The sequence below is a fragment of the Dermacentor andersoni genome, chromosome 1 (assembly GCF_023375885.2).
Source record: "Dermacentor andersoni chromosome 1, qqDerAnde1_hic_scaffold, whole genome shotgun sequence".
Classification (NCBI taxonomy): Eukaryota; Metazoa; Arthropoda; class Arachnida; order Ixodida; family Ixodidae; genus Dermacentor; species Dermacentor andersoni.
In genome coordinates, this window is record NC_092814.1 from 14,508,271 (window position 1) to 14,532,441 (window position 24,171).

Genomic DNA, 24,171 nt, shown 5'->3' on the forward strand with positions numbered 1-24,171 from the left:
GCGAGTATGGTGGGTAGAGGGGGGTAGTAAAAGTAGCCTCATCTGCGCCATGGAGGAGGAGCGCGCGGAATGCGGTGAAAATTTAGCCACCACTAGGGGCACTGCTGTGTTCAAAGGTGCCACGCTTGCAACGGCCGGGCACTGACAAGGCTTCGCCGGCTGCGTTGACGCTTCGCTGTCGCCTCTGTCGTCGTCTGTGAAATTTGTCTGCAGTGTTGGGTCGTCGCGTTGCCACACGAGAAATGGACTCTTCAGATTCAGACTGTTGGATGTAATGAACCCTGCCGTCAAACCGCTGAAGCACGTGCTTTATATCTGGATGCAAAGGCGGGTATCGATCTTGCTCGCAAAAGCTTTCTGTGTTTAAAGCCCCAACTGAGGTCTTGCGAAGGGAGCAGTGGGCCTGAAATATTAAACGGGCTGAAAAAGAGCTTACCAACGACAGCGTGGTTTGTGAACGGCACTTCGACGAAAGATTCGTCGAAAGGACCTACCGGCACACAGTCAACAGTGAGGTTGTGTAATTGCCGCGCGATCGACCGCGTCTGAAAGAAGACGCCGTGCCCACTGTGTTCCCTGAGGCACATAAGTATTTCACGAAGAAAGCTCCGATGAAAAGTAAAGAGAGAAATATATGCGAGCAGCTTGGACCTGCTGCAAAACGGCAAAAGCTGAACGCAATCAACAGGCAAGACGCCCAGCAAGAAAACACCGTAGCGCACACGCAGCTACGCCAGGGGCCAGATATACCAGATATCACTGCCTGAGATAAACAGCACGCCGTGCAACTTGATCGTGCGTGTCATAATGTCTGCCTACCTGATGCAACATGGAACAAGGTAACGTTTCCAAGTGAACGTTACAGTGAGTTTTTCGGAGCCAGTGAGCTCGAGGGCGAGCAGGTTGACCACATCTTGGTGCCGAATTTAGTGAAATTCAAGTCAGAAAGCAACCAACCGGAATCGTTGTGCTGCTCTGTATTCCTCAGGGGCCAATTGCACTCACAGTGCACTGTTTCTTCGCCGGAGGAAGCGCAGTCAGTGCTCTACAGCACACATGCACTTGTATTGTGTGGAGGCTGCGGCATGAAACCAGAGAAGCGAGGAAGGTATATATCGTTTGCTGGTTGTTACTTTTCCATCAAGTGCACTTACGTATGTGAAAGTAACGGCCCCTGCATTCATTGCAAAAACTTGAGAAAACTGCTGCAGAATCAATTTTCACGAAAGCGGCGGAAGGGGAGAGAAACAGTTAAAAAAATAACGAATGAAAATGTTCGGTGCAACAGAGCCCTGACTACAGCATTGCCATTTCTACTCTAAAAATATAAGCTCTCTAAGGAAAAGGAAAAGAGAAAATTAAATTTATATGATTACAACACTGAACAAAACCTTCGAGAGCGAAAAATAAACATGCGAACCATTGCTTCTTATAAGAGAAAATATTAAGCAGTTTACACTCCAAACAAAGCCCATAAAGAAACAAACCCTGAAGACACAGTTTGACTGTGCGCTCACGTAAATGGATTAATTCACATGAAGTCGGCGAAAAATGTGAAATCTAGTCAATGCTGAGAAACATTTAATTATAAACTAAACGCCGCTTGCCAGTTGTGTCTATCAGAAATATTGTGGTTTTCGTTTATGTTAAGTAGCACCATTTAAAATTTCAAACGCAGGCTTTTCAACGAACTAACAAAATTACTAGTTCATGTCCTGTTAACACGGACGTGGCGTGTAATTATTGGAAACAAGGTGAAAGTAAAAACACGCGGCCCAACGCGAAACCGGCCAGCGCCGCTGGCACCTGTCGCGCAGCCAGCGGCATCTTTCATCACAAATTTGTGCACCCCTCCGCTCCCGCCCGTCACACTACCCTCCTCTAGCCACCATAACGCGAGTGTGTTTCACAGGCAATTCAAATGTACAACAGCCAATAGGAGCGCTCCATGTTCCCCACGTGACTACTGCGCCCAATCACGATGCAGCTTTTACCTCTTTCGCTCGCGTTTGCTGGTGTTATTTTCCGGTGGAGAAATACAGTGCTGCGGCTATCTTGAGCTCCGATTTCTCCTCTTTACACGGAGGAAGGAAACTCAGGAGAGGCCCTGACAACACTCCTTGCGAAGCTAAAGTGAAGCCGGAAGTTGGCGTTGCTCATGGCGTTGCTCCGCCTATCAGGCCAGCTCTCCTCTCTTGTTTACATTTCTCGCGAAACCACGCCGCGCTGCGCGCAACCGTGCTGCTCGGACCCGCGCGCTCCGCAGCAATACTAAACAATCGTTAGCACGTTAGCATGATTTCGCCAAAGAGGGCAAAATTTCCCGCGGATATTCCTTCGTCCGTTGCCATTGCCATGGCGCGGTACATTGCGTACAGCGTTGCATGTGCGTTCATTTCACGAACTTTAGTTCCTCCTGTCCCACCTGGCCACAGCAACATCCGGGAGAGCACGGTCCAGATAATGCAGCGCAACAAAACACAGAGACCAACGCAAACCTGCCCGCACGGCGCCTTTGCCACGGTACGAAACCTACGGAGCAACACGTGTGAGCACACAGAACCAAAACAGAGCCGCCATCGTGGCCCGAAAGGCGTTGCCGCTACAAGAAATAAATAAAAAATCAGCAAAAAGGAGGAGAACCTACTATGTCACTTCCTCCACACTTTTCTCCTAGCGCGCGGAGGGGGTAGGGCCTCTCCTCAGTTTCCTTCCTCCATGCCTCTTTACAATGATACCAAGATGGCGGTGCTGCGTCATCAGATAGCTGATATTTGCGGTGCGACGGCGCCTTCCGAGGCCCGATTTTTTTCGCAATTTTCGATAACGGCGCTCTAGGAAAGTGCTGTTTTCTCAATTTCTACCGCGTATTTTGTTATATTTCACCACAAGGTAAAAGAAGGTCCGAGGATCGCGTAAAAAAATATAGGAAAATCGAAAATTTTACCAATTTTGACCATTTCGACTACTTCAATTGCCGCGTCACACCTTAAAAAAACACGAATGTTGTCGAGAAGTGAGCGGCTGAACAAACGTTCACAGCGGTGCATTAAAACCACACAAGCATGCAGCGCACACGAGAGTGACCAGCCTGTCAAGCACGTGAGAATCTGCAACCAAACGGCGCCAGACCAATAGGAGCGGAGGGGGGAGTCGCTTTTTGGCCACTCAGCGGCATGGGCGCACCCTTCGGAAATGGTGCGATAGCGTCGGTTCCTCCTCACCTACGTCATTTTGAACCGGCACAACATACGCACAGAGAAAGCAGCTTCCAAATAAGCTCAAAATGGCACCCGCCAGCCACCGCGTTTGCAAATGACGATGGTGAAAAGTTTGAACATTGGCCCGTATAAGTTGGCCCACCGTGGCCCGTATAAGTTGGCCCACCCTGGCCCGTATAAGTTTTTTTTTTATTATTTTCCGATTAAATTTAGGTTCTAGATTTCGCAAAGGGATTCTTGAATGTATAAACGTAGCGAAAATGCACTTTTCTGAAAATCGACTTTTTTGTGATTTTTTGTCATTTCAAGACCCGCGTCTCCCCTTAATTTTTGTTCTATAAAAAGAAAGTAACATAAAGAGAATGCATAAGAACAATTTCTCACTACACTTAAGTACTTCCGGCATACATCAAGCGTCGTCTGCTTGTGTTACAACGTGCTCCATTTTGACGAGAGCTCCGCGGTCAGAGTTGGTCTCAGTCTTATCACAAACACCATAATTTGACTTTACTGTGTTGTGGGCTGCAAACGTAGCGAGTGGCAATATGTCAAGCTGCAACACTGTGTCCCTCTGCAAGGTAGCAGACGAGCGGACAGGCTGCAGTGCAAACTGCCGCTATCCGATCGCCACCGGGTTTGCGCGTTTGCGGCTGTCACTTTACACCGGAGGATTACTACCGCAATAGCGTCTCACGAGTCCGGTATTTGGGTAAACGCAAGTGCAAGGGGACAGGGCCTGGGTGTGTGACCGTGTCGTTTAACGGGATAAGTAGAAGCACAAATGTGAATGGTCTGCACGGTGCAGCCACCTGGTGGCACAGAGCTCAACCACACACAGTAGCAGAAACGAAACGTATTCTTCTTTGCTGCTGGTGTAAATTTTTCACAGGTGTGTAATCATCAACACGTTGTTTTTGTAAATGCTTTACATGGTTAGAGCAATATTAGTGCTTTGTTTGGCTGGTTAAGCTCTGCGCCAACAAGTGGCTGGACCATGCAGACAAATCAGGCTGCTCACGTACGTCTACACTAAAGTTCCTTCATCAGCTTGAGTTTATGCCTCCAGCCATCTGTCGAAACGCCCAGCTTGCCTGTGGTTACCGGAATACCAGACACATTTGGCACTGCGACAGAACGTTCGCAACGCACGCTGCTTTGATAGCTCTCGCTTGGGGTCGACTGCCAAGCAGCTGGTGGAGAGTTTGGAGAGGCTTCGCGCGCTTGCTCCAAGAGAACCGCAAGTCAACTACACGACGTGCCATCATGACACAGAGCCAGTGAAGGCAGAGCTTAGCCCCGATCACTCGGCGAACGAGTTGACGAGAAAATGCATGACTTTGGAGGAGGGTAACTTGTAATCATCCGTAGCTCTCTTAATATGAGATGCTTAATATGAGAAGAAAAGCAGTCTTTTAAACTGTACATCGGTGACCAACCCATCACACGGAAATCTACTATCCGTATACTCGGTATGCACCTAGGCGAGAACTGCACAGCAAACACTTGGTTCCAACGCGTTACAAAGACCAGCAGACAAATCCTGCACGCTTTACGCAGAATCTCTGACCGCACCCATGGAGCAAACGAATGTGAAATGCAGCAGTTCGCTCAAGCTTTTCTTGTCTCCCGTATCATGTACGGGCTGCCGTATGATCCAGTCAACCATACACAGATGCAGGCACTCAACCGGTTACTTTACGAAGCCAAACGCATTGTAACTGGACTCCCAAGGTACACAAGCCTCCAAGCGCTTAAAAGTCGTAGCAAACTCAACAACCTGTTTGAGCTCGTTGACATGCACATCTATACACAAGAGACGAGACTTTGCGCCACAAATGCCGGGTGACACACACTCATGCTCCTCAGGTATGACGTCCACACAATGCCCATTTTGCCCAACAAAACGCCACCGTGGGAAATCACCGCTCTCACCGATGGCAGGCCACTTCGTCTCAATATGGACCCAACTCAGCGAATGCGGTGCCTTGCATATGCCAAGAGGCATGCTAAAGCTGCGAGTTCACTCCCCTTGACTGAACGCATCGTATACATGGACGCTGCACTGCCTGCAGACGGCGCTAGTAACACCTGTTATGCCAATGCGTGGTACGACCAGACAAATGAAAATCAGAACCACCGCCATCATCTATCAGCAGATGCAATGTCCTGCACCAGCGCTGAGCTAATGGCCATCCTAGATTATTTGGAGTGGGCCCTCGCAACATCGTCTCAAACTGACCCTGTTCACCATCATAGACTTACCATCATAGACTTCACCATCATAGTTCACACAGACTCCCAGGCTGCCCATCGGGCATGTGCTAATGTTCTTTATGCAGAACCCGTACTGCAGAAGATCAGGCACCAGTCACGCCTGCTCCGCGAATGCGGTCATGATGTTACGATCCACTGGGTCCCTACGCACTGCTGTATTCCCGGAAACGAGAAGGCTCATAGACTGGCGTGCACTCATCTCTCTACCGCGCTGGCCAGAGCCTCCAATACTCCTTATTCTCTCCTAGCTACCACACCTGAGGTAGCAGACCCGATGGCAGACAAGCATGCGACCAAACAACAACGTGCCGCCTACCTCACAGCAGTGGGCAATCCACTCCCTATGCTGTCGCTTCCCCCGAAGGTATTCACACAGCGAGAGTCAGTCTTAATTCGGAGAATTCAGACAGGCACCCTCCTTACTCCTCACTTGCTGATCTGTTTCCACAGGGGTGGCACACCACCACCCGTAAGTAGGTTCTGTTCCATGCGCACATGTCGTGCTGATCTCAACCACCTGTGTTGGGAGTGCCCCTCTACATCCCACCGAGGCTTCGTGCCCTGGCCACCATACAGCGGGGACCCTGGCCTTCTTCTCTCCGGACTTGGGCTTGCCCGGATACCACGTCTCCGGACCATGCCATCAAGCTCTGGCAAGCACTGCTGTTGTTCCTCCAGGACCCGGCGGCACCACCCATCGGCGATCGGCTCCGCGACAGCCACAAGCGTCATGCGGCCCCTACTCAGCTGCTTCCAGGACGTTCGTTAATAAAACGGTGGCTGCCTCACCCATGCCCTTTTACAATAATACCTCCCTTTCCACCGCAGCGTCTTCGGTGCATTTTAATGTGGAATAAACGTGGTTTCATTCATTTATTCAAAAATTGCGGTGTGAATGACTAACTTTAGCGTCTACAAAATTTGTCCGAGCCGTTTCAGGGGCCCTTTAATGTAAACAGCAGCATGACAAACCTCGTATATTTTTGTAATCCTTTTAAATAGATCTGCACTAATGTTTAATTTATTCTACACGTGCCTAGTTATAGCAATGGTGCCTGTCTACCCATACAATCTCTGTCTTCAGTGAAGTACTTAAAGGGGCCCCAAAATACTTTTTAAACATTGTAAGAAAACGTTGCCGATCTGTCGTAGAGGATGCTGCAAACATGTGAGCCAAATATTACTGCACTGCATGCAGCAGGGAGTTTACAATCTCATGTCAAAAATACCGCAAGATCACTTGCTCTCACTTCTGCAGTGCCGTCATGCAGCATCATTGAAATCACCTGGACCCACCTATGCTATTGGCCAATATCATGATCGCCAAAGCACTCCCAGGAATACATAATTGCTAATTTTAGTTAAATAAAAAATACATAGGTATGCGATCTCAAAAAGACAGAAAAATCTTTTCAACTTTGCACTATGTGTGGCCTCCGAGATGGCAGTGGCATGCAGTGTAGTGTAGTTTACCGCGGCCGCCACAAGGTGCTGCGGCGAGCCCGTTCACCATCACAACTCAAAACTTTTGGGGGCTCTGCCCTATTGGCTTCTCTGCTTTACAGCTTCCAGCACGTTAGCAGTGACGAAAAGAGAAAGCTGGGTATCGGTGCGATAACTCCACGTATAGCTCAAGTATTAAAAAAAATTTTTCGCCATGAGATTCATGAAATGACATCCTTTAATATACGAGGCTATTCTAGAATGAATTAGGAATGTGTTTCAGGGCCCCTCTAAGGATTTTTTTGATACTGGTACGTCCTGGAACACTCATATGAAACATGTTTGCTGTGGTCCTTGAAAAATTACTTGTCTGTTGTACTCCATCTGGTCACTGCATCCGCTACAAACACAAAGGCAGACAAGCTACTTTTTTAGGATAGTGTGCTGTGGTTTGGTATCACTTGCTTTTATTTTTGTTCAAGTACTTAGCGCAATAAGGTTTATTTATTTCTAACGTGTATATATGTTAAAATCTGTTACGCATGGTTCACTCAAGAGCTATTACAAGAGTTTATTTTTACACCTTAAAATGCCCGATTTGCATTTCCTGTTTAAAGAAACAGCTGTGCTAAAGTACATCTACACGAAAGAGCTTGCGTACGGGCCTCAATAAGAGTTCTGTCCGCGTCAGCATTTTTTTTTTCCATGTATGAGCATATACGTCAATATTACATTCCATTCTTTTTAGTTTGCCTGTTCTTATTCAATCACCAGAAAGCTGTGAAACAAGAACTTTTTGATGTTTATGGTATTTAGGTCCATGATTCTCTCATTTGACTGTGCTCTCAGGTCTCCAGCTCTTTGTTTGGCTGTGGCCGGCCCATACTGTTATTATCTCATAACAAAAACGCCAAGCTACGAGCATTTTCAAAAGGTCCTTGAGAAACTTTCCAGCATTCAGACAAAGACCGAGGGCACGCACCATTGCAGGTAGGAACACGGAAAGGGATCATGTCTGCATATGGTTGCAGCATCTGATTCAGACTGAGCACCACCGACTCATGGGGGTCCTGGGGTTCGCCTGTCCGGAATGGCACTGAGCGCTGTTTAATTCTGGAGGGACAGACAAAACAACACTCATTAGGCAGCAAGAAATGCATGGCCAAGTTTTGACTGCAATCCCTGTTCAACAGTCAGTCCAAGACTTATTATTTTTGTGGAGTGAAAGAGGCTTGCACAATGACAAACTGCAGCTACTCGCAATGCATCCAGCACTCAATCTAACACTTATGAAAGAACATTTTGCACTTGCATAGCTTATTTTACGCTCAAATTATGCAACAACACTCCAATTTTTGGTCCGCATCATTGAATAAGTACCTCTGTTTACTTGCTTTGTCCAGGAAAAATTGATAGGCACATCTCACCACCAGAGAACCAAACTGCTGCAGACATTGTTTCACTGACTGTTCTTGACAAGTGAAGCTAACAAAAAAGAGGCCAAGTGTTTTATCGAACACTGCAAACAAAAATATGCCATCTTGCTGCAATACTTGAGTGGAAATGCAGCAGCAGTAAAATATTTCAAACTTGTTAGAATAGAAACACAGGTATGTGTCTAAGAGCAGGGTGTAACTTTTGACATGCATTCATACAAGGACATAGTTATAAGTGCTCAATTCAGCTGGCTGCTGATGGTTGCATGCTTCAGACATGCCTTGCGTTGTTGCAACAGTTCATTAGAATATGGCCGTTCAGATACAACATTTTCAAGAGAACATCCTTTTAAATGAGCAAATTAGCTCAGGCCTAGATTGTCTTGGAGGGGAAAATACCGAAATTTGGAGAAAAAAAAGCTAAACTTGGTTTGCAGTCAACTTTCCCACATAGGTGGCATTTCACGGTGTATATAGTTTATTACAGTGTTTATGTACACTTGCCCAGAACGAATCAAAACTATGCATCATTGTGTGCATCAATAAGAGTCATGTACACTTGGAGCTTCTATTTATGCAATATTTCAATGAGCATCCATCTTCTTTGCGGAAGTGTCAACATTCAATGTCCACATTTAAAAAAGGTGAGCACCTTGATGAAGGCAGCAAATTCCATTCAGGCCTGCACAGTAGGGCAAGAATTTCATCACCTTTTCTGGGAACTTCTTTTAATAAAAAGTAGCATGCTTGCCCTTACCCACACATCAAAAATTGTACAACTCTTTTTCCTATTGAACAAGAATGATAGACATTTCACTTCAAGCCAACGCTGAGGGCGCATGAAACAAATCTGTCAAAGTGCCCTTGGTGTCACCCACATGAGCCTACTGCAAGGAGAAATAAAGACTCAACTGAACTTTAGACATTTTTCATAAGTTTCAGGCAAATCCTTTTTATGAAAAACAAAGGTAGGCCCAAAGTATTCAACCACATCCTTCTTACGCATGTCAATTGCTGACCGGTATACAATGCCGCACACACTTGTGGCCAGCTTGTGCCCAAGTTTGGAACTGCATCACTGAGTGTAAAGAACAGCGCTTGCACTGGCACAAATTCTCTGGTTAATCTGGTTACAAGAATGTGGCTGCCACAGAATTACAACTTATTTTCAGAGTCACATGCACTGTGTTTAGCCTGTTGACATTCTTATGTAACGGTTGCACCTCTAAATTTGGTTCTAAATATCTAACAAAAAGTAATCTTTCAATCATATGTCTGTTGGGCCACACCAACCTGCCTAAGTGCATGTCAACTGTGCAACACACACTGTGGCGTGGTGCTATTTAAAGCACCCGCAATAACATGCACAGTGGGACGACTCAGAAAATGTGAAACAAGGCTAAGCTGAACTTGACAGTGGAAACGTGACAGCACTTTATGTTGGAGCAAAGAATGATGCAACTAGCATTTCCTCAGCAAGTTTGTCGCTAAGCTGGCCTTCTTCACTGCATTCCACAATTGGCAATCATGCCTCATCTAGCCACTGTATTATTCTTTCCAAGGAATAGCAGGCATGTACATAGCCAAATGACATAAATGCCTCATCTATTGGTTTTATCGTCATCATATGATATACTACCAAGGAGATTCCCCATGTCCTTTGCATCACCAGTTTGATAGAACCAGAAGGGTCCATGCAAGTTTCGTATGTGCATTTTGCACTTTGTATTAAGCAAACTTTGGCACTTCGAATAATCTGGTCTCAAATACACACACCATAAATGAAACCCTCGAAAGCTTTGATAAAGCCATTTGGTTATAAGGAGGGTTTATTTACTGTGCACAAGGAAATCAAATGAACAATCGGCAAATCTAAACTAACTTGCCAAGCTATACTCTTCCAGTCATCTGCACAGTTGTAAACAAAAAAAAATCTCTAGAATCTTCCTTGAAATTTTCTAATTTGAAGATTATAGCAGCTTGCATAGCCACAGTCTTCACAATACAAAAGAAGCAGTTTTATCTAATTGCCGTAAATTAATAGGTACTCCATTCAGCATTGGCGAAGACTACTCCCACCTGGTCCAGAATGCACGCAAAGCATATTGTTGCCTTTGCGAAAAACAAATCTATGACTTTTTCACTTTGCTACAAAACTTTGCACATCAATTCCAAACGACATATCTTTAATGAACCATCCCAATGTGTCCAGGAACTGACATTGCGCTTGCAACGTCAACTACTGTCCCCCAGTGCTACACTTGCCACTTATGCAGTTCTTTTTTTTTCAGTTATCTCTACCATTATTATATGAAGCGTCCTTACAAAACGCGAACATGTTTTAAATCTTGTTTCATCATCTGGAAGTAACCTGCTCATACTAACCGAAAGATGGCTTACCAAGGCCTTCCAAACTTGAAACTTATCCACAAAGATAGGTAAAGAGCCAGAGGTGGTGGTGTCCTTATTGCCGTCAGCTGTCATGTTCTACCACTGATATATGTTCGCATTTAGAGATTTTACAACCAACATTGCCTTTCATCAGTGGGCAGGCCAGCAGCAGTATCGGCAACATGTTCAGCAATCACTTCTGCTTTGCTCTACAGGTTTTGGCGGCCCTTTTGAGCAGACTGCTTCTGCTGCATGGCTGCGACTCAACGGCTACGTGCGTGGACCAGACCTATGAGCCTATGCGTCCCGGGAATCATCGGTGGCCCTGCGACTGCACATCAACAACCGACGCGGATTTTCGATGAGCTGACTGCAGAAACTCTGGTACGTGCCAGATGTCCGGTGATTAAGATGCCCTACGTTCCACAAGTAAGAGCGTATTGCTCTTTTTTGACAACTGTGACGTCACATCACGTGGCTCACCGAGCTCCTTTAAAAGACCGAGCAACATTGCCTTTCGTCAGTGGGCAGGCCAGCAGCAGTATCGGCAACATGTTCAGCAATCACTTCTGCTTTGCTCTACAGGTTAGTAAAAACATTCCTATGTACTGTTACCGTAGCGATGACCGGTTATTTGCTGCTGCTGCCCTGCCTCCAGTGTATAAAATGTATTTTGACAAACATCGCGTTACTGCCTACTAACCTACTTCTTTCGGGTGACATTGAGACAAACCCAGGACCTTCTGAAAAGGAGCTGCTATCAGAACTACTAGATGGCCAAAAGAAGGTCCAAGGAACTATTGAAGGAATTGTCATTACACAGAATGAAATCAAAGAGCAAATCTCGACACTAAGCAGTAGAACAGATGACACTGAGCAGCAGTTATCCAGTTTGGGCTCACTGCCGAAACAAGTAAGTGAAATAAAAAAAAAACAATTACAGAGTTTGACAGTCAATTATCATTTCTCACAAATAAGGTGGATGAATTACGAAACCGAAGCCGTCGCAATAACTTTATTGTTTATGGATTTGAAGAGTCGGGAAATGAGACGTTTGAAGAACTTGAGAAGATAAAGGACGACCTAATAACAAAGAAGATAGGTATAACGCCTACAGGTATTGAAAGACTTCATAGGCTTGGCCGTAAATCTAATGGGAAATCTAGGCCGGTTATTATAAAATTTCTTGACTATCGGGAAAAGACGTCCATTTCACATGCATCCCACAAACTAAAAGGCTCGTCGTCGTCTTTGTCCGAAGACTTTTCAAAGCACGTTCGTGAGGTGCATAAACTTTTGTGGTACAGTGCAACGGAAGAAAAAAGCAAACAGCACTAAAGTCAAGCTGGTCTTCGATAAAATAAGCATAGATGGTGTTCTGTATGCCTGGGACACAGAAAAAAGAGAGTGTATCAGATTGACCAAAAGGAAAAATAAGTGACAGACGTCCTTGACAGTCCTGAACGTTAACTGCAGAAGTGTAACTAATAAGGCAACCGAGCTTGAGGGGCTTCTATTTTCTAACAATTCTGACATTGCTGTGCTGACTGAAACTTGGTTACATGATGAACTTTTTTGACAGCGAATTCGTGCCTGCTGGGTACAATGCACTCGGGAAAGACCGTATTGGTGAGGTGGTGGCGTCTGTATTATCTACAAAAATCATTACGAGTTTTCAGGATACCTGATGTGTCAAATGTTGAGTGCATTTTTTAGCAAAGCTTATTGTGGTCGAATCAGGTACATCATAGGCGTGATGTACAGACCCCCTTCCTCTTCCCTGTCACTTTTGAATGATTTAAAAGTTTAGATGAATACGTATATAAAACCTGGCGAATGGATAATTCTTGCTGGCGATTTCAACCTACCTAATATTGACTGGCCCACAATGTCCCTCGTAAACCATAACGACAAAACAGGTCATGCTATGTTGGATAGAGCATTTGCTTTTGATTTATCTCAAATTGTTGGTGAGTACACTAGGACACACGACAGTTCTAAATCTATACTAGACCTTTTCTTCGTACATGATCTATTAGAACTAAATCTGTTGTGAATCAGCATGCGCTGCTGACACGTGTTTGTTTTGTTAGATTCACCGGCCATGCCTCTTGTGATTCGGCAGTGGCTGCGGTGACGTCACAAGATAAAGACTATAAAAGCTACACTAACCTTTAATAAAGTGCTCGTTCTTTGCCAACTGCTTCTCGAGTTACTTCAGTGGCGATGAGACTGCCCACCACCGGGCCGTGCCTGCTCCATGGCGGCCCACGCTGGACCACCGGGTTTCGATGAAATGGAAGACAGTTGGGACGCCTACCAGGTGCGTCTGCAGTCCTACTTTGAAGCTTACGATATCGTCGACTCGAAAAAACGACGAGCCCCGCTAACGGCAGCCTTAAGCACAGCAACAGTCGGCATAATAACGGTATGCTGCGCGCCGGCGAAGATTCAAGACCTTACCTACGAGAAGCTGCTTGAACTGTTGGCAGAACACTTTGCGCCACAGGGCAACGAAATAGCGGAGTCCTACAAGTTCTTCACCAGATGCCAGCGTCCCGACGAGGCAACAAAGGACTTCATTGTGGAAATTCGGAAGAAGGCCTGCAGTTGCAACTTTGGTGAGGCACGGGACAGGATGCTAAGAGACAGACTTGTTTGTGGTCTACGTGATGCCGGCGTTCGTCGGAAGCTTTTGGCAAGACCTTCGCTGACGCTGAAAGAAGCCGAAGATATAGCGTTAGCAGCAGAGATGGCAGCTCTCAACGTTGATCACATGGAGAGGACACAGGATTATGGCGATGTCCATGCCGTGAGGAGCAAGGTGCAAGGTCAACTGTATTACCACAAGACTCATCCGAGCACTTCTCGACCAATCGAAGACGTCGTTTGCCCGTGCTGTGGTAGCACTAAGCACAAGGCAGCAAAGTGCAAGTTTTGCCGGGCAGAGTGTTTTCGCTGCCGACGTAAAGGGCACCTAGCTAAGATGTGTGTATGGAAACAAGGGGTGGCCCTTTGTGAGGAGCATTCCTCAGAAAGCGACGGCAACGAACTTTGTCAATTGAGTTTGTACACTAAGTCGGTAAACTTGGTCAAGCCTGTGGTTCGCACCCTCTGCTGGAGTAGAATTCCGCTGACAATGCAAGTGGACACCGGATCGCCTGTCTCCATCATTACGTGGAAAACATACTGCAAGCATTGGCATGCCTGGCCTGCGCTCCGCGAGACGTCCTTGCAGTTGTCCTGCTTCCTTGGCAAGCTTCCCGTGAGGGGTCAGCTGAAGCTTCCGGTCTTGTACGCGGGAAAGACCCTAGATGCAACTCTAACCGTACTGCAATGTGATGGCCCGAACTTGTGCGGGCAAGATGTCATCAGCGCATTTGAGCGTAGCGGAAGGCCCATCTTCAGCATTCTCGGCGAGGAAACCTCCGGTGAGCAAAATGTCCCGGACAGTACTTTGGTTAGCGCACTCTTGGAGGAGTTCAGCGATTTGTTTACGCCAGCTCTAGGGCTAATTGATGGCCCCGCAGTCCATTTGCGGTTGCGGGTAAATGCGATGCCGCGGTTCTGCAAAGCACGTTCTGTGCCGTATGCAATGCGGGAGCAAGTGTCAAATGAAATAGACAGACTTGTTAAGCATGGCATTCTCTCTCGCCTGTCGACAGTGCAGAGTGGGCCACGCCTTTGGTTCCCTTTATCAAAAAGAATGGTTCTATTCGGTTGTGTGGCGATTTTAAGGTGACCGCAAATGCTGCATGTGTCACGGAGCAGTACCCATTGCCAAAAATAAGGGACATCTTTGCAAACCTAAACGGTGGTGAAGTATTCAGCACTATCGACTTGAAGGATGCTTACAGTCAGTTGCCGCTTGACGAGGAAACGAAGAAGATATTGGTCGTAAACACTCTGAAAGGTCTGTTTTGCTTTAATAGGCTTTCTTTTGGTGTAGCCTCTGCTCCTGCGATTTTTCAGAGACGTATGGACGGCATCCTGCAAGGCATTCCGGGCATTCAAGTATATTTGGACGATGTGGTAGTCGCGGAGAAACGCGGCAACTGCGAGACGCTGCGTGAAGTTTTCAGACGTTTCCGGCAACACGGTGTCAAGCTGAATCCGCAGAAATGCAAGTTCCGACAAGCAGAAGTTGAATTTCTGGGACATCGTATAAATACGAACGGATTGTTACCTAAGATGGACAACACTGCTGCAATAATGAAAATGCCAAAGCCAACCGGTGTTGCGGAACTACAGGCGTTTTTGGGCTTCGTGACCTACTACCACTCATTTCTGGGAAACTTGGCTACTGTTCTAGAGCCGCTGCATGAACTGCTAAGAAAGAACACGTGCTGGCAGTGGGGAGCAAAACAACAGAACTCGTTCCGAGCAACAAAGCGGCTGCTAGAGGAAGCTAAGTTCTTGGCGCACTACGATCCAAGTAAGCCGCTTATCTTGGAAACCGATGCGTCATCGTGTGGCGTCGGCGCAGTGCTATATCACAGAGTAAATGGACAAGATCGACCAATTGGGTTCCGGTCGCGAACGCTTTCAGCTGCTGAGCGTAATTACGCGCAAATTGAAATAGAGGCATTGGCAGTTGTCTTCGGGGTTACAAAGTTCCGGGAATATCTGCTCGGGAATCATTTCACGCTTGTTACAGATCACAAACCTCTTCTGAGCCTTTTCAGCCCCGACAAGCCCGTTCCCGCCATGGCCGCTGCCCGGATTCAGCGTTGGTCCCTCTTGTTAAGCGCCTACAACTACAAAATTCAGTTCAACCCAGGAAAGACGTTCATTCCTGCAGACACCCTCAGCCGTTTACCAGTGCGGCAAGAGCCTAACAACACTAAGGCTGCAGAAGATGACGCTCGTGAGTATGTTCTTCTGACCAATCATCTCAATACCTGTCCTCTGTCGGCACGTGACTTGGCTAAAATGACTGTTGCCGACAGCGACCTCGCGCAAGTCCGCGATTACATTCAGAATGGCTGGCCACGGTACTTGCAACCGGCTCAGGAGCCGTTACGCGTGTACATGCACAGGAAAAACGAACTGACGTACAGCCACGGAATTGTGTACTGGGGCCACCGAGCGGTTATTCCAACAAGTGCGCGGCAGTCAATGCTGCGTATGCTGCATGATGGGAATCAAGGGATAACGGCTATGAAGAACCTGGCACGTTCTGTTTTCTGGTACCCAGGGCTCGATTGGGACATTGAGAAGCTGGTCAACGCGTGTCCAACATGCATAGAATGGGGCAGCATGCCTCCTGCCCGACAACCCGTGCCTTGGCCGGACACAGAGGAGCCATGATCTAGGGTCCATGTCGATTTTGCGGGTCCTGTGGAAGGTAACATGTTGTTGATCGTGGTTGATTCCCATACGAAATGGATTGAGGTTACCGCCATGAAGACCGCCAGTTCGACAAAGACAATTGAAGCACTGCAGACTATGTTCAGCCGGTTCGGTTTGCCGAGGACCCTGGTGACGGACAACGGGCCGCAGTTTACTAGCGAAGAGTTCAGGGCATTTATGAAGCGCAATGGCATCGCTCATTTGCGGACAGCTCCCTACAAACCGCAGTCTAATGGCCTGGCGGAAAGAGCAGTACGGACTATCAAACAGGGGTTAAACAAAAACACACGCGGCAGTTTGCAAGCTCGGCTGGACCACATTCTTTTGCATTATCGGCGCACTCCCTTGCCAAATAGGCAAACCCCAGCTTCTATGCTTCTCGGATATCAGCCACGTTCTTTATTGCACAACGTTGTGTCACGACCATTCCCTTCTGCAGGTGCGTGCAACAGTGGCCAACCACTGAGCAAAGACGTCTGGTTCAAGAACTACGGAGTGGGCGACAAATGGAAACCAGGCATGGTAGAGTCCACCGAAGGCTCGCGAATGGCAACGGTAAAGACTGCAGATGGGGAGCAACATCGCCGCCACCTCGACCAGCTAAAAACCAGGAGGACCAGCGTGGGAGGAGAAGCGGTGGAACCCGAGGCCCCCATGCAGGTACCAACGACTAAAGGCAGCCAGAACGCAGCGGCAGACTCGCCGTCTCAAGGACGCGACAGCAGTCATAGTCAGGCTCAAGTAGGCACCGACATTCGAACGCCGTCAGACGGGCGCGCCGAAGCCGAGGTTGCTACCAGCGAGCCGCAAGTGACTGACCGGGCTGAAGTGACACTGCGTAGGTCGAAGCGGAAGCCCCGGCCCCCGGACCGCTTCACTCCTTAAGGGGGAAGAATTGTTGTGAATCAGCATGCGCCGCTGACACGTGTTTGTTTTGTTAGATTCACCGGCCATGCCTCTTGTGATTCGGCAGTGGCTGCGGTGATGTCAGAAGATAAAGACTATAAAAGCTACACTAACCTTTATTAAAGTGCTCGTTCTTTGCCAACTGCTTCTTGAGTTACTTCAAAATCAAAATGCGAAATCGTCACGGGAATCTCCGATCACCAGGCCATACTCTTTACCTTATCTGACACTGTTATCGACAGAAATCGAAAACACTCTTGTTTTCCTAACTTCTCACGTGCAGATGACACATGGATAATTGATGTCTTATCCTTTCATTTTGACAGTTTTTCAATGTCACCAGCAAATGTAGATGATTTGTGGATTCCCTTCAAGGATCTCGTATTGATGTGTATCGAACGTTTTGTGTCAAGCATTAGTAAAAAGGTAAAACGTGAGAACCCTGGATTTCTCGTACTTCAATACAAATGCGCAGAAAATTAAAACGATTGAAAAGGAAAAAGCGAGCAGTTGACTGTCCTAGGTGTCTGCAAGAAAAAATTTCCTTTCTTACTGTTCAATATAAAAGTCAGATAGCACTCGATAAAGAAAATTATTTTGGCAACTTGTTGCCTAACTTCATTTCAACTTCACCAGAGAAATTCTGGCGCACAATCTCTCCGGTATCCAGAGATTCTCATGCGTTTGAAGTCAACGGAACTCTAACCCATGACGAAAAAGAAATAGCATCTGCTTTTAACGAATACTTCAAATCTGTTTTCATTAATGATAATGGCATACTGCCCGCTTTCAAAACATGTTTACCTCCGATGCCTGATCTTGTCATCAACGAGCAAGGTATCATTAAAATGCTTTTGAATCTCGATACCAAGAAGTCCGCAGGGCCCGATAACATACCAAATGCATTCCTAACTTGGTATGCAGAATGGGTAGCCAAGTACTTGTTTATATTATTTTCAAGATCTCTAAATGAAGGATAGCTTCCGAACGACTGGAGGACGGCCAGAGTTCAACCAGTACATAAAAACGGTAAGAAAGAGTGCATCAATAATTATATACCAATCTCACTAACATCAAGAACTTGCAAAATTATGGAGCACATAATACATACCCACATCTCTGATTTTCTTGAAAAACATGATTTTATTACAAATCTTCAGCACGGATTCCGGAAAGGTTATTCTACTTGCACTCAATTAGTCCAAACTGTACATGACTTTGCTAACTCTATTAATAATGGGAACCAAACAGATGCCATATTTATGGACTTCGCAAAAGCGTTTAATAAAGTTTCTCACAAAAAGCTGCTTTCCAAAATTAATAGCACAATAAAAAATAACAAGATTACTAATTAGATTTCAGCATACTTGAGTAACCATCAACAATATGTCACTTTTCGAGATCATTCATCTCAGTCTCTTGCTGTTGACTCTGGCGTCCCTCAGGGTTCGGTGCTTGGGCCACTTCTATTCATCATTTATATAAACGACATCGTAAAAGACATTCCAGTTCATATTAAACTATATGCGGATGATTGCGTGCTCTACTCAGAAATTAAAACCACATCAGATCAAACAACACTGAACAAGGCCTTCCAAAAGATTACTGAATGGTGTGATGCCTGGCAGATGCCGATAAATTTTCAAAAAACAGTTTACATGAGAATAACCCGCAAGAAAAATACCCTCGTATTCCAATATTCTTTTGCTAACAATATCCTTTCCAAAGTTGCACAATACAAATATCTAGGATTATGGCTTACTAACGACCTTGACTGGACTAAACACATTCATCAGGTTATAAGCAATGCTAACCACAAACTTTTTTTTCTTAGGCGAGCGCTAAAATTTTCCACACCCAGAGTCTGGCTCCTAGCTTACAAATCCGTAGTCCTTCCAATATTAGATTATGCGGCGTTAATTTGGGATCCATTTGCTAAAACGAACATTAATAAAATTGAAAAAGTACAAAAGAAAGCAGTTCGTTTTGTTTACAATAACTATGGACGCACATCAGTAACGGATCTGTTAAATAGGGCTGGTTTGATATCTGTATCCGAAAGAAATTGCGTTTCCCGACTTAAGTTCTTATACCAATTTATCAAAGGTCATATTAAGATTAATATTGACAGACTAATATCTTTCTCTTCAGGTTACACTACAAGACAACGTCATAATCTCACAATCACCCCTTTTCATCAGTGGTTTGAATCACTGCTTTAAATATTCATTTTTTCCAAGAACAGTAACGGAATGGAATCGACACTTACTAACAATTGGAAGGGAGCATTAATTATTGGAAGGGAGCATTAAAGTCCCTTCCAATAATGAGAGGGGAGTTTTTGGCAACCGAAAGCACCTTGTTGAAGAGTGCTCTAAACCTCTGTCTCATGTCGTTAGGACTGCTGTAAATATTCAAGCAGAAAATGCTTTGCGTCTTACCTCTGTTCCTTTTAAGTATAATCTCAACCAGAATAAATTCAAACCTGGAATGTCTAAGGTGAATCTCATGCTCAATGTATGGCAACTTTTTGTCAATGACCGTCGCCAACCCCCTCCCTATTTTTTTGTCTCTACATATAACTTTGTACCCAGTGAGCGTAATTTCGTCCGCTAAGGTTTCCTGCAGCATAATTACATTTGGCCTGGCCTCAGATGACCTGATAACCTGTTGCAGTGCTGCTTTTTTGTGTTGGAACCCATGACAATTCCATTGCCACACGTTAAATCCATGATTACTGTCCATTGTTATTAGGTGAGGCTGCCTTTCTATTACCTGCTATTTTCCTCTTTGTGATGGCCCCCGACAATCCAGGAATGGACTTTATACTATCTGCCTCCGATGGCAGATACTCATCGTCATCATCCCCTCGCGCCTCCATTTTCCTAAGTCTTTTCTCCGCCGTTAGCCTCCATTTCCACAATTTGTCCACTTTAAAGTTGGTCGTTTCCACTGTCTCTCTTATCGCTTTAATTGCCTCTTTTATTTCACTGAGGGCTGAGAAGACTGAATCACCCTCGGAACTCACCGCTCTCTTTTTAGGGGCAGGGGAGCTGGATTCCCCTGGATCCTTGCTTTTGCTCACAGGTCTATCTATCTCTACTCTAGCAGGGCTTGGCTGCTCTTTTTTACGAAGCTCTACTACCTGCCTGGTCAATTCATTAGCTTTTCTTAAAGAGGCTACTTCTTTAAGTAATTGCTCTATTCTGGCATCATTATTATCACCCACAGCCGCCGAGGCGCCCCCAGCAACCCTCGCCATACCTTTGACTTTGTCAGCCCAGGTGGTTCCTGGCGTCGTCTTCTCGCCAGGGATTGAGTCTCTTTGCACGAAGTGCACCTGCGCTTCCTTTGACTTGGAGCGCCTTCTCTCTCTGGATAGCGAACGACGCCTGGATCTGGTGCGACTCCTGGAGCGCGAGTGCTCCCTGTCCTCAGGGCGATGGTTGGGCGCCAGCTGTTGCGCCTCCGACTGCGCTCTTGTTGACGACCGAGTCCTGTTGCGCTCTCTTCGACGGAGTCGTACGATGTAAGGGACTTGAAATCTTTTCTTACAAAACTTGTCGCCGGTAGGGTGATCGCCGTCACAAAATTTGCACCTAGGTACACACACATGTTCATCTCCTGGGTTGCGAGTTCCACAACCCCTGCACTGAACAAAGTCAGGTGTTGGACACACATCAGAGCGGTGCCCGACCCTTCCGCAGGTGAAGCAGACGTCGAATTGCTTCCTGTAAAGGTAGCATCTCACTAGTGTGGATCCATACCTGACAAAATTGGGCACTTTGAGTCCATCGAAAAGTACTATGACCGATTCCGACGTCTTGATGCGCTTAGCAGCCAGCGCAAGCGGGTTCAAGTCATGCACGATATTTCTTGTTATCATAGCTTGGTAGTCTCTGATGTCCACTCTTCGGATGACGCCTTTGCATGTGGCATGTGGTGCCGCTTCATATGCATTTACCTCGTATTCCGCTTCCATGATCTTGAAAGACTTGATTCTGACGTACTTCGCAGCATGTTCGGGCTTAGGTGTGCTGACTACGATGATATTTTGAGTGAAGTTTGGGCAGACAACATCTTCACGAGCCTCGTCTTCCGTTAGGCCAGACGCCTCGATGACTGCAGAACCAATCGTGGTGGTGCTCACCTTGTTCAAATTGAGCCCTCCTCGAGGCCGTATAATGATCTTGCTGTGCTGCTCAGGCAGTTGAGGCATTCTCGAAGCTCTGATAACCCGATTCTTAACCATTCCACCGACGGCGGTTTTCTTGACGCCATGCTCTCGCTGATTGCGTGGCAATGTGCTCTCCTCATCCACAGCCTTTGTGCTAGCTCGTGATCTTCGGCCAGCCACGACTTGCCAGCCGAAGTCGTCCTGAGCATTGTTTCTTCCATTTCCAGAAAAATCTTCATCTTCCATGCTTGTATCCGCCATGCCTGCGGGCAGGTGGGCTTACTAGGCCCAACAAAGGCCCTACTCAAGCTTAGCTCCGCTAAGCTCAAGTCGGCGTCTAGGAGCAGAAAAGGTTCTGTAATATTGTGAAAATAGGAGCCCCACCTCGAATCTTGGTGTCAGTCGATTCGCCGTCGCTTCGTGGATCCAGTGGTATGCTTCTTTTCGTTGTTCTCTCGAAATTGGCGAGCGGAGCATGGAAAAAAAAAACGGAGCCGATGCTTCCACGTCTGCACTGCTCGGCGCTTCTTCTTCTGGCTGCCAAGAAAAACGAATTCTCCTTTTACAAGTATTTAGATAGGAGCACCCGCGCTAAAGCTTCCTCTTAACGCTATCACGTTAAAAGGTGTGAGATGTGCGCGATCGAGAACAGCAGCCGCCCACAGAATCAGCTTGCCCATGATACTCGCCTGGCCGTCTCAAGTGAGAATGCTGGTACATACTCAGTTTCTTATTCCGGTACGAGCAAATCTCTTCCCAGGTTGTCACATGCTACGTTCACAGCTATCGCCATCAACCCTATTGCGATAAGCATTCACCTATCTGTTTTACAGCGCATGGGGCATAGTGCCATTGGAAGCGTACTGCACACTTATAGGCAATAACCCAAACATGCCGCCTTTCCCTGCTGTAGGCGTCGCGATCTGAGCGTGATGTTTTACTCCGGCGGCATCTGGCGTCACCCATAAGTTCGACTTCGTTTCGGTTTCCAGTCGCTATGTAACACTACGTAACAGAAAAACAACAAAAGTGTCTCGTGCTGCAACGATTCGCATTATGTAGGTGTCAACTACAGTCGAGTCATTCAAATTTTTTAGTTACTTTGTATGGTACGTATTCCCAGTTTGTACATTTTTCTCACATTTTTTTTTTTTTTTGCAAAACGTACGAATGAGGTTCTACTGTACAACATTCAAAATTAGTGCCAATGCTGGTTAATGGTACTTAACCAAACGAAATGCAAAGCAACACCATTTTCCCCCTGTTGTAACCCCTTGGTTTTTCCCTACAAAATTTCCAATCTGCCAATTGAGACAGTTAATAATTTTAAGTACGTTGGTGTTAGCATTTCAAATGATCTCGACTGGTGTGCATGTGACTAATGTGATCTCAACAACTTTTAGTCGTTCGGGTTTTTAAGACATCACTTACCAAACGCTCCACAATACATGAAACTAATAGCTTACAAGATGCTAATATGACCAAAACTGGAGTTTGCATCAGCAATTTGGAACACTTCCCAGATCTACCTCACAAATGCCCTTGAAGGCTTTCAGAATCGTGCCATCTGGTTTATTCACTCTGCTTTTATATACGAGATCACAGTACCTTCTTTAAAAGCAGATTCCGGTTGCCCAACCCTTTCCAATCACTGCTTTACTGCTAACTTATCTTTATTCCATAAATTTTATGACAGTGTATTCAGTTATGCACCATACATTATGCCACTGTCACGCATATCCCGTCACACAGGCCACTCTTTAAACGTAGCCTGTCCTCACTTGTGTACTGTCACTTTTGCATCTTCTTTTTCTCCTTGCACAGCCATAGACTGGAATGACCTTGCTCCCAATATTCCGGCACTTACCAGCTCATCTACCTTCACGGAAGGAGTTACCTCGTGTCACGCATTGTAAGAAAGTGTACATCGGCTATTCAGTGCTCGTCCTGTGTCCTTCCTTTACGTGTTGTGGTCATTTTCCGCATTGATTCAAAGAATGCATCATTTCATATTTTGCAAACCCACCTAATATGTAATATCCCCTAACATGGTCTTTGGGGTATTAAAGTGAAAGTTGCACGACATCAATTGCAACATCGGCCCTGAAGTAAAATTCGCTCAACAGATTAATTAAAACCAGTGCAATATACACTCACTGCTCAATGAATGACCCCTCCATAGGACTTCGAAGGCAGCTGTAACAGCTTCAAAAGAACAAAAAGCCATACAACTTTTTCTCAGTACTACCAGTGCACGTGTGTGTGTGTGCTGCTGAGCTTTAAGTGTCTACTATATGTGAATAAGATATGCCGCACTGTAAAATGGACCGTCCAGCAAAGAGAAATCATTGCACAGAAAGAAAGTAAGGCTCAGGGCAGGAAGAGAGCACAGTCATTTGGGCACTTCATATCCCATATCCTGGTGCATTCCAATAATGAATTAGTATGTACTGTATTTTTCCACATATAACCCGCACCCCCAATTACAACTGCTCAGAAATAAAAAACAATTAAAAATCTGCACGTCTAACTTGCGAGAATAACTGCATAGAACAATGCTGAAATCTTCATAAAAACAACCTCCATTTGTGGATGCACGACTTGTCCACGTTGTATCTTCAGCCAGCAGCTCTGTTCACCATCTCTTTGGCGACGCTAATAATTTTCAGCTTCTGCTGTGCTTAAAGGGATAGTGAATAAAAAGTTTGTCGCCGAGATTTCTGTCTCGAGTGATAGCTGTCGCACCGAGAGCGACCAAAACAATACTCTTTCTGAGGAGAAGTGGGCGAAAAGTAATTATTTTAGTGAATATTTCTCAAATCACAGCACCTACCGGCCTCCTCCGAAAGCTCTGGCAAAACCGGATATCACGTCACGCTTACCCACCTCGAGGCCCATTGCGAGCGATCGTCCACACTGAGCGCGCGAAGCGGCGAGTTGACGTTTGCAGCAACGCGCTTTCGTTGTTCGA

At 46.1% G+C, this 24,171-nt stretch overlaps 1 protein-coding gene across 2 annotated transcripts in view; it reads right to left on the reverse strand.

The window, feature by feature from the left end:
• The window catches only part of LOC126545673 (uncharacterized), a 64,716-nt gene that overhangs the window by 24,278 nt on the left and 16,267 nt on the right, over nt 1-24,171 (reverse strand). Inside the window, exons 1-2 of one of the 2 annotated variants that reach the window (XM_055061205.2) lie at nt 20,288-24,086; nt 7,966-8,051 (exon numbers count right to left, since the gene is read on the reverse strand). In XM_055061205.2, coding sequence (XP_054917180.2) covers nt 7,978-8,051; nt 20,288-21,461 — 1,248 coding nt within the window. In that variant the 5' untranslated portion in view covers nt 21,462-24,086 and the 3' untranslated portion in view covers nt 7,966-7,977. Of the gene's footprint in view, nt 1-7,920; nt 8,052-20,287; nt 24,087-24,171 lie in introns of those variants that run through there. The other variant, XM_050193614.3, reaches the window with a different exon arrangement.